At 44.6% G+C, this 11,260-nt stretch overlaps 1 protein-coding gene across 1 annotated transcript; it reads right to left on the minus strand.

The window, feature by feature from the left end:
* Window positions 1-2,677: 2,677 nt before the first annotated feature.
* Window positions 2,678-11,037, minus strand: LOC132087176 (uncharacterized). The gene is made up of 2 exons (XM_059493211.1): window positions 10,343-11,037; window positions 2,678-9,650 (listed from the first exon to the last, which is right to left on the minus strand). Exon 2 carries the CDS (start codon window positions 6,842-6,844, stop codon window positions 5,207-5,209), a length of 1,638 nt encoding a protein of 545 aa, XP_059349194.1. The 5' UTR covers window positions 6,845-9,650; window positions 10,343-11,037; the 3' UTR covers window positions 2,678-5,206.
* Window positions 11,038-11,260: the final 223 nt, after the last annotated feature.

Consider the following 11,260-nt stretch of genomic DNA (forward strand, 5'->3'; position numbering starts at 1 on the left):
AGGGCTTCCTGGTTTTAAAAGTCCTAGGCCTAAGCCTAACAGTAACCCTAGGAAGGTAAATCAGCCGGGTATTAGGGTTCTTCCTAAGGGAAAAGCCGTGAAAGCAGCCATGTTGTGGCACTTTTGCACTCCCTTTTGGATGCCTTTCACAGCTCCAGTGTGCCTGGAACTCAGGGCTTCCTGATTTTAAAAATCCTAGCCCTAGGCCGAACCCCAACCCTAAGACGAGAAAGGCAAATCAGCCAGGAATTAGGCATGTCCCCAAGGAAAAAGCTGTGGAGGCAGGCATGTTGTGGTACTTTTGCGCTCTTCTTGGCTAGTCCTTCGCAGCTGCTGTGTTCTTGGAACTCAGGGCTTTCTGGTTAATAGAGCCCTTACCCTAGGCCTAACTCAAACGTTAACCCTAGGAAGGAAAATCAGCCTATGGTTCGGGATGGTCTCATGGAAATATCAGTAGTGGCAGCCAAGTTGCGTCACTTTTGCGCTCCCCTTGGGATGCCTTTTGCAGCTGCAGTGTGCCTGGAGCCCAGGGCTTCCTGGTTTTAAAAGTCCTAGGCCTAAGCCTAACAGTAACCCTAGGAAGGTAAATCACCCGGGTATTAGGGTTCTACCTAAGGGAAAAGCCGTGAAAGCAGCCATGTTGTGGCACTTCTGCACTCCCTTTGGGATGCCTTTGGCAGATGAAGTAAGCCTGGAACTCAGGGCTTCCTGGTTAAAGAAATCCAAGCCCTAGGCTGCACTCTAACCCTAACCCTAGGCAGATAAATCAGACTAGGTATAGGGATGGTGCCAAGGAAAAAGCTGTGAAAGCTGCCATGTTGTTGCACTTTTGTACTCCCCTTGGGATGCCTTGAACAGCTGCAGTGTGCCTGGAGCTAAGGGCTTCCTAGTTTTAAAAATCCTAGCCCTAGACCTAAGCCTAACATTAACCCCGGGAAGGGAAATCAGCCTGGTGTTAGGCGTCTTGCCAAGGAAAAAGCCGTGAAAGCAGCCATGTTGTGGCACTTTTGCACTCCCTTTTGGATGCCTTTCACAGCTCCAGTGTGCCTGGAACTCAGGGCTTCCTGCTTTTAAAAATCCTAGCCCTAGGCCGAACCCCAACCCTAAGACGAGAAAGGCAAATCAGCCAGGAATTAGGCATGTCCCCAAGGAAAAAGCTGTGGAGGCAGGCATGTTGTGGTACTTTTGCGCTCTTCTTGGCTAGTCCTTCGCAGCTGCTGTGTTCTTGGAACTCAGGGCTTTCTGGTTAATAGAGCCCTTACCCTAGGCGTAACTCAAACCTTAACCCTAGGAAGGAAAATCAGCCTATGGTTCGGGATGGTCTCATGGAAATATCAGTGGTGGCAGCCAAGTTGCGTCACTTTTGCGCTCCCCTTGGGATGCCTTTTGCAGCTGCAGTGTGCCTGGAGCCCAGGGCTTCCTGGTTTTAAAAGTCGTAGGCCTAAGCCTAACAGTAACCCTAGGAAGGTAAAACAGCCGGGTATTAGGGTTCTTCCTAAGGGAAAAGCCGTGAAAGCAGCCATGTTGTGGCACTTCTGCACTCTCTTTGGGATGCCTTTGGCAGATGAAGTAAGCCTGGAACTCAGGGCTTCCTGGTTAAAGAAATCCAAGCCCTAGGCTGAACTCTAACCCTAACCCTAGGCAGATAAATCAGCCTAGGTATAGGGATGGTGCCAAGGAAAAAGCTGTGAAAGCTGCCATGTTGTTGCACTTTTGTACTCCCCTTGGGATGCCTTGAACAGCTGCAGTGTGCCTGGAGCCCAGGGCTTCCTAGTTTCAAAAATCCTAGCCCTAGGCCTAAGCCTAACAGTAACCCTGGGAAAGTAAATCAGCCTGATGTTAGGTTTCTTGCCAAGGAAAAAGCCGTGAAAGCAGCCATGTTGTGGCACTTTTGCACTCCCTTTTGGATGCCTTTCACAGCTCCAGTGTGCCTGGAACTCAGGGCTTCCTGCTTTTAAAAATCCTAGCCCTAGGCCGAACCCCAACCCTAAGACGAGAAAGGCAAATCAGCCAGGAATTAGGCATGTCCCCAAGGAAAAAGCTGTGGAGGCAGGCATGTTGTGGTACTTTTGCGCTCTTCTTGGCTAGTCCTTCGCAGCTGCTGTGTTCTTGGAACTCAGGGCTTTCTGGTTAATAGAACCCTTACCCTAGGCGTAACTCAAACCTTAACCCTAGGAAGGAAAATCAGCCTATGGTTCGGGATGGTCTCATGGAAATATCAGTGGTGGCAGCCAAGTTGCGTCACTTTTGCGCTCCCCTTGGGATGCCTTTTGCAGCTGCAGTGTGCCTGGAGCCTAGGGCTTCCTGGTTTTAAAAGTCCTAGGCCTCAGCCTAACAGTAACCCTAGGAAGGTAAATCAGCCGGGTATTAGGGTTCTACCTAAGGGAAAAGCCGTGAAAGCAGCCATGTTGTGGCACTTCTGCACTCCCTTTGGGATGCCTTTGGCAGATGAAGTAAGCCTGGAACTCAGGGCTTCCTGGTTAAAGAAATCCAAGCCCTAGGCTGCACTCTAACCCTAACCCTAGGCAGATAAATCAGCCTAGGTATAGGGATGGTGCCAAGGAAAAAGCTGTGAAAGCTGCCATGTTGTTGCACTTTTGTACTCCCCTTGGGATGCCTTGAACATGATGCCGAATTTTGCCCCAAAAGGCGAGAATAACTGCCTAAGAGACTCAGCTTAAGTCTAATAAGCAGGAGGTATTTTATTGCGACGCGTCGGGGAAATCACAAAGTGGATTTCCGAGTTCACATAGCAAAAGCAAGCCTTATATACAATTTTGGGTATAGGATTACATCAGATCAGATACATAATCATGCATATTCATATGGGGCGTGGTGTAGGCGGAGCGTGGGCGGAGCGTAGGTGGAGACATCTCTTTTGGGGAATTTTCGGGTGGTCGTTCCTGTTGCCTTCATCATAGACGGGGTCTTTCCGATGACTCTTCCTCTTTAAACTTTTGAACCTCTTCCCTAATTTGGTCAATTCCCGGTGTACTTGGCTTGGTCTCTATGGCTTGGCAAAGTTCTTAGGGTCAGTTTGACATTATTGGCTCTGAACATGCTTAGCCCATCAGTTCCCCCTATCCCTATCTCCTTCCTGTCATTGTGTTTCATGCTTTAGCTGATTAATTACTCTATGTGTTTCCTAATACTATGCCTTCTTCAAATGCCTCACATTCTATGTTTTAACTCATTATTTCTTGGAGGCTATCTGCTTTGGGGCTTCATTCCCCCCTTTTCTTATAACTTACGAATTCTTTCGTCAAGTTCTGGTCCCACAGGACGCTGATAGGCTCGTGCCATTGCCCAAATCATTTGGGTCCTCTTCATTATGCCCCTTAGTCTCCACCACAAACAAATGTTTGTAAGAGTTAGTAATAACAAAGCTATAATTACTACTAGCATTGGGTGCACCAGGTAATGAAAGACCTGTGTAGCTGTTGGGGAGTATCCTGTAAAGATGTCCCACCAGTGATGCTGGCCTACTTGTTCTACTTCGGTCAGGACGTTCTTTATCCTTTCTGAATTGTGTTCTATCTGCCATACCATTCGTTTAGTTGTTTGATTCACCTTTTGCACCAATTTCTTTACTTTAGGGTGTGCAAGCATTGCTTTGAGAATTTTGACGTCCATCCCTATTTGTAATTTCGGTATCTCTTGATATAGGTTGAAATTTGCGTTAATTAGCTGTTGGGTAGTTATTGGGACAGTGTAATGAAAATCACAACCTATGATCTTGGTAAAGTTGCATACACAAAAGTTAGTATTGTTAGTCTCTTCTAGGCAATTATCTATAGTGACGTTGTCACAAGCTGTCCTTACGCAAGCACACCCATTTCCTATATAGTAAACTTGTGATTGTGTTCTATCATGCGGAAGCATTTCTAAGGTACATACACTATTTTCAGCATCTAAGCATAAATCTTCGGCTTCTACCACAGCATTTTCGCAAACATAGCCTAATTGTCCTCTAGGGATGCATGCTTCTGTGCTAACCGATTGCCACTTATTTTTGGTGTAATCATAACTGGCCCAGACGTTATGGTTTATTGGCCTGACAATGACATCTTGATGTATTGTCCCTAATTGTCCTCTAGGGATGCATGCTTCTGTGCTAACCGATTGCCACTTATTTTTGGTGTAATCATAACTGGCCCAGACGTTATGGTTTATTGGCCTGACAATGACATCTTGATGTATTGTCCCTAAAGTGAGGATGGGAAAGATACCTCTTTCCTCTGCCGCACTAATGGTGAGGACATAAGCTTCAACGTGTTCTTGTTGAGGTTCGTAAGTGAAGTTTATGGCTGATTGTTACGTAAGGCATAAACCTCGAAATAGGGCCCTCTCGTTCCCAATTCTGGGTGGATACACTGGTGCGCATGAGACCATGGGTCTATTGGGGAAGAGTCTTGGGGAAAAGCTATACTTATCGAGAGTCCAATGATCAGAGTTGTAAAGGTTTGGGGTGGAGTCAGAATTATGATATCTGCTCTTCTTGTTTGTTCCCCGGAGCTTTCTTGACCCGTGAGAGTGGGTTTACGTGGGTCACTCCTTAATCCGGACCGTGGTGAAGGTAGTCAGCAGCACTTGGAAAGGTCCCTCTCACTTTTCTTGCAGAGGTTTTCCTAAAAGATTCTTAACATACACCCAATCACCGGGATTAAACGAATACAATTTGCAATCAGGTTGTTTAGGTTGGTGTTCTATCATCACAGTAGTGTTTTTATCAAACTGTTTTTCCACCGCAAATACATAATCATAAATGTATTGACTACTGACTTGGTTTTTTTGCATCCCCATTTATAACTTGCATAACATAAAGTCTACCATACAAAATTTCAAATGGGCTTAACTTCTTTTTTGATCTTGGTTTGACTCTCAGCCTCAGCAGAGCAATAGGCAAAGCTTGATACCACTGCAAATTAATCTCCTGGCATATTTTGGCAATCTGCTGTTTGATAAGATGATTCATCTTTTCCACTTGCCCACTGGCCTGTGGACGGTAAGGCGTGTGTAATTGCCATTTGATTTGTAATGCTTTACTTATTGCTCTCACTACTTTCGCACAAAATGTGTACCCCTATCCAGAGAAATGCTCTTCGGTACCCCAAATCGTGGAATAATTTCATTCAACAGTACTTTAGTTATTTCTTTTTTCTTATTTGTCCTACAAGGGAATGCTTCAGGCCACCCAGAAAATGTATCAGTTAATACCAACAAATACCGAAACCCCCCTTTTTCTTGGGAGTTCAAAAAAATCAATTTGCCATACTTCACCTGGGAATTTACCTCGATTTATGGCCCCTTGGTGTACCTTGGTTCTCGTATTCGGGTTGTTTTTCAGACACCGCTCGCACTGGGACGTAACGTGTTTTACAGTAGTAAATAATTTTGGTCCTGCTATCTTGGTTTGCAAATATTGGTAAAGCGGATCTAGATCCCAGTGGGCCTTCTCATGTTCTGCTTTTACAAACTGCCACATCACATTTCCTGGTACTACTAACTGTCTTGTTTCCAATTGACCCCAACTATTTATTAGGGCCACTATTTCCACTTCCCTAGTTCTTGTGGCAGCCAATTTAGCTTCTGTATCTGCCTTCCTGTTCCCTATTTCTGGAACAGTGTCACTTTTCAGATGTCCCTTACAATGCATTATGGCCACTTGTGCTGGGAGTTGCACCGCCTCTAGCAATCGCAGAACCTCCTCTGCATGTTTGACTGTTTTTCCTTGTGTAGTCAACAGTCCTCTTTCTTTCCAGATGGCCCCATGAGCGTGTACAACGGAAAAAGCATATTTAGAGTCTGTCCATATATTAATTTGCATGTTTTCCGCCAATTCCAGGGCTCGAGTCAGAGCTATCAGTTCTGCCTTTTGGGCTGAAGTCCCTGCAGGCAAGGGGTTCGACTCAATTACCCTTTCTGTAGTAGTGACTGCATAGCCAGCCATTCTTACTCTTCGCTTCACGAAGCTGCTGCCATCCGAGAACCAGTTGTCCGCATCTTCGAGCAGCTCTTCTTTGAGATCTGGGCGACTGGAGTAGACGGCTTCAATTGTTTCCAGGCAGTCGTGTTCGATGGGTTCTGCTGGGGCTCTCCCTTCTAGAAATGAAGCTGGGTTCACAATGTTAGTTACCTGAATGGTTACGTCATCTGATTCAGCCAGGATGGCCTGGTATTTTAGGAATCTGGAAGGCAACAACCAATGGTTGCCTTTCTGTTCCAGCACAGCCGACACAGTGTGAGATACTAACACAGTCACCTTTTGGCCCAACGTGAGCTTCCTGGCCTCCTCTATGTTAGTTATTACTGCGGCCACTGCCCTCAGACAGCGTGGCCATCCTTTACTTACTTCATCCAATCGCTTGGAGAAGTAGGCCACAGCCCTCTTGTGTGGTCCCAACTGCTGTGCTAAGACTCCTAGGGCCATCCCTTGTCGTTCATGGGAGAACAGCCAGAATGGTTTTAATACATCTGGGAGACCTAAGGCCGGTGCTCTCATTAGCTCCAGCTTCAACTTCCTGAAGGCCCCTTCTGCCTCGGGAGTCCAAACTAGAACATCCTTAGTTTCCTTCAACAAATCATACAGTGGTCTAGCGAGTATTCCATACTGGTAGATCCATAGCCGACACCAACCTGTCATCCCCAGAAAGGCGCACAGATCTCTCACCGTCTCTGGTTTAGACATCTGGCAGATGGCCTCTTTCCTAGCTGCTCCCAGGGATCGCTGTCCTCTGGAGACTTCGTATCCCAGGTACACCATTTCTTTTGCACCAGCTGTGCTTTCTGTTGAGAGACTCGATATCCACTTAAACCCAGGAAATTTAACAAGGAAATAGTCCATTCAATGCATTCTTCTTCTGTCACTGTTGCTATTAGGAGGTCGTCTACATACACTGCAGAAGAGTGCCATCTCCCAGCGGCCTTTCTCACTGTTCTAAGGCAAAAATCTTTTGACTCTCGGGAGCTAAGGGAAGGCAGAAGAATGCGTCTTTCAAATCTAATACGGTGAACCAGGCCAAGTTGTCCTTCAGTCTAGTTAAAAGCGTGTATGGATTAGCGACTATCGGATGTAATGTCTTGGTTATTTCGTTTACTGCTCTCAGATCCTGAACTAGTCTATAAGCTCCATTAGGTTTCTTTACTGGCAGGATCGGTGTATTAAAATCCGATTCGCATTCTATCAATGACCTCAGTTCCAAAAACCTTTTGATTATGGGCTCAATCCCCTTCCTTTCTTCTATCCTCAGAGGGTATTGTTTTCTTACCACTGGTCTTGCCCCAATCGGTGCTGCTTGTTTTGATTTCAGGGGGAATTGTGGAAGGGGCTAGCAGCCGGCCTGTTAGCTAAAGGAGCGAGAAGTAAGAAGAAGCTGATAAGGAGCTTTCTCCAAGGCCTTGGCAGCTTTCCCAAAAGCTTTGGCAGTTTTTTTTGGGGTTTTTTTTGGTTTTTTTTTTCCCGAAGTTTTGGCAGCTTTCCCAGAAGCTCTGGTAGCATGCCAGGTAACTCCCATGGCATCTGAACCTTTTTCACCAAGTTCCCCATCAGAGCCCCCTTCTATCTCAGCCCCCCCGTCAGGTATCAGCCCCGACTCTTCGTCTGCATTTTGCCCCGTTTCTCTTTATTCTCCACTCCTTTAAAACCTCAAAGAACGAGTTTTAGGTTCCTGCTAGATCAACAGCTATTTTATCTCCCGCCCGAGCAATATTGTACTTAATGAGTTTTAAAAGTAAGGCTTTTCTGGTTGGCCTGTTGCTCCCACAAATTGTACCAATTCCTGATTTAAAACCGAAAAAGTTGCTCCCGTATTAATCAAAAGTACTGTTTGAACTGTGCTTTAACCCACTGAGTTAATTGATCTACTATAATTAACAGATATTTCCACCGACCTACTTTAAGCAAGTCTACAGAATCAACCTGGATCCTTTGAAATAGCCGCTAGGCTGTTTTCTTATTTATCTTTTAACAGGTGAGACACCCCTGGGTAATTTGCCTTTTAATTTCAAATATCCCCATACACCAAAATTTTTTTTTTTTTTTAAAAAAGTAATCACAAAAGCCTCTTGCTTCCCAGTATGTCCGTCTACACAAGTTATCTAAGATCTAATGTGCCACTGGTTTTGGCATCATCTTTATATGAACTATCGCTATATTTTTGAAATTGTCAATTCCCCATATATTAACCCCTTCCTCTGAGTGCTTATAAGTCCCCTTTCCTTCTTAATTTCCTTGAAAGTATGTACTATATTAAAGGCATATTTGGAGTCTGTATAAATAGTCCCTTCTTACCTTTTAAAATCTACAGTCTCGCGCCGACCAGGAGGGACTAAAGGCACCAGACTCCTTTACTCTAAACCTTTTTCTACCCCACCTGGATGCCAACCCACGTCATTAATTTCTAAATTGTCTTCTTCAGGTAAAGAATAAATTTCAAGTTTTCCTTCACAGGGTTTTATCTGTAAATTTAGGGCTATTATTAGATCTCTGCCTAACATATTTTCCTCGGCCTCTGGTATCAACAATAAATCATTTATTCCAAATTTGTCATTCGTTTCAACTTTTACTCCTTTTATTACAGGAACAGGGAAGGCTTCTCCTGTAATTCCGATTACTGAAACTTGTTCATAACTGATCTCACATCCCTGGGATAATTTCATCACTGTTGACCAAGAAACTCCTGTACTTACTAAAAATACAAATTCTTCACTCTGAGGACCTACTCTTAGTTTTATTATCAAGGGCTCTTCTAGGTGTAATTCAATCCTCTTCGTTAGACAAAACTCTTGTCCTCTCTGACTCTCCTGAGAAGTTTTCTCGTCTTGCTGTTTCTTTTTGCAATTTTTTTTGCAGGTGCCCCTTTCTATGACAATAAAAACAGGTAGGTCCCGCACCCTTCTTTTTCTCATTTCTACTACATGCATCACAGCAACGTTCCTTAGACTTTGGACCCTTCTTATCTTTTTCCAGGACTAATACTAGGGGATCCTGAGGGACTACATTAATTTTGCATTCTTTTTGCCACTCAGGTTTATTCCTTAGGGTGAAAAACATGTCTGCGTACATTATCTCATCCCATTTGTTGAGCCGGTGGAGGAAAAACATTAGTTGAAATATGGTGTTATAATTAGTTGTTCCCTGCGGCGGCCATCTCTCATTGTCATCTAACTTGTACAGTGGCCACCACTGTGTACAGTATTTAAGGAGTGTCTTTTTACTTATGTTTCCCCCTGGAATCCCTCCCAAGTCTTTCCAGTGCTTTAAGATACATCCTAAGGGGGTTTTCATATTTACGTCCTTACTCTGTCGACCTCCCATAGTTATTCCCTGTGTCGGTTTAACACTTCACACACAATTTTCAGTCGCTTTGTCCTGGCTTCTCGCGTTGCAGCGATGCTGCATCTCATTCACTCTCAGCCATACCCACACACCTTTATAAAATAGTTCCTACCTTATGGTCTATATCAGAACAGACTGTTTTACCAGGTTTGGTCATGAGAAATTGCTTACAGACCATGAGACACCGGTTTGCCAGATTCATGCAATCGCAACCGTAGACAGTATAATAATTGCAGGGGGTCACAATTTTCTTCCGGATATCTATCAACTTATTCTCTTCTAAAAGATTACAGAGAGAGCGGCAAGATGTTTCCTGTAAAATTTTGTAACAGACACATAGAACAAACACAGAAAGAGTGGCAAGATGTTTCCTGTAAAATTTTGCAACAGACACTTAGAACAAACACAAAAGATCACCGGCTGACAGACCTCTCAGATAACAGTCTCAGTTCTTAACCCTTAATTCGCAGTATTATAACATCAAACACAATGTTGAGACAGTTTCCCATACAGTATAAACGAACCAAAGATACCAAGATAAACAAATACTCCTTTCAGCAGGACTTTAACCTGCGATCTCCCTCTTCTTTGTTTTTTTTTTTTTTTGTTTTGTTTTTTTTTTTTTTTTTTTTTTTTTTTTGGGTTTTTTTTTTTTTTTTTTTTTTTTTTTTTTACCCCTGTGTTTCTATTACCGGGACTCTAACCCAGTGTGGCAGGACTTTAACCTGCGTTTCTATTACCAGGACTCTAACCCAGTGTGGCAGGACTTTAACCTGCGTTTCTATTACCGGGACTCTCACCCAGTAGCAGGACTTTAACCTGCGTTTCTATTACCAGGACTCTAACCCAGTAGCAGGACTTTAACCTGCGTTTCTATTACCATGCCTCTAACCCAGCTGGGATTCTTTACTGGGGCGTCCCCCAGCTTTCCCTTCGGGCGGTCACGTCTGACCCCCGTTTCCCAACAAAGCGCTTTATCCCAAAACCAATAAACAATTCAAATACCTCTTAATTGGAGCAGGAGATGCAGGGAACCCTTCGTCCACCGAAAGCGCCGGTCCGGGGGGGGAAGTCTCTTCTGACAAAAAATTCGTCAGGGGCGCCAAGAGAATCCCGACCCCGGACTCGGCCCGGGAGGACCTCTCAAGGCCCGGATCTCCTGTCTGGTCCCATCTGGGTCGCCAGAACATGATGCCGAATTTTGCCCCAAAAGGCGAGAATAACTGCCTAAGAGACTCAGCTTAAGTCAAATAAGCAGGAGGTATTTTATTGCGACGCGTCGGGGAAATCACAAAGTGGATTTCCGAGTTCACATAGCAAAAGCAAGCCTTATATACAATTTTGGGTATAGGATTACATCAGATCAGATACATAATCATGCATATTCATATGGGGCGTGGTGTAGGCGGAGCGTGGGCGGAGCGTAGGTGGAGACATCTCTTTTGGGGAATTTTCGGGTGGTCGTTCCTGTTGCCTTCATCATAGACGGGGTCTTTCCGATGACTCTTCCTCTTTAAACTTTTGAACCTCTTCCCTAATTTGGTCAATTCCCGGTGTACTTGGCTTGGTCTCTATGGCTTGGCAAAGTTCTTAGGGTCAGTTTGACATTATTGGCTCTGAACATGCTTAGCCCATCAGTTCCCCCTATCCCTATCTCCTTCCTGTCATTGTGTTTCATGCTTTAGCTGATTAATTACTCTATGTGTTTCCTAATACTATGCCTTCTTCAAATGCCTCACATTCTATGTTTTAACTCATTATTTCTTGGAGGCTATCTGCCTTGGGGCTTCAAACAGCTACAGTGTGCCTGGAGCCCAGGGCTTCCTAGTTTCAAAAATCCTAGCCCTAGGCCTAAGCCTAACAGTAACCCTGGGAAAGTAAATCAGCCTGATGTTTGGTTTCTTGCCAAGGAAAAAGCCGTGA

Source organism: Ammospiza nelsoni, unplaced genomic scaffold, assembly GCF_027579445.1.
Source record: "Ammospiza nelsoni isolate bAmmNel1 unplaced genomic scaffold, bAmmNel1.pri scaffold_51, whole genome shotgun sequence".
NCBI lineage: Eukaryota > Metazoa > Chordata > Aves > Passeriformes > Passerellidae > Ammospiza > Ammospiza nelsoni.

Coding starts and splice junctions, on each gene's coding strand:
- LOC132087176 (XM_059493211.1), bottom strand. CDS start 6,844: ATGGACTATTTCCTTGTTAAATTTCCTGGGTTTAAGTGGATATCGAGT.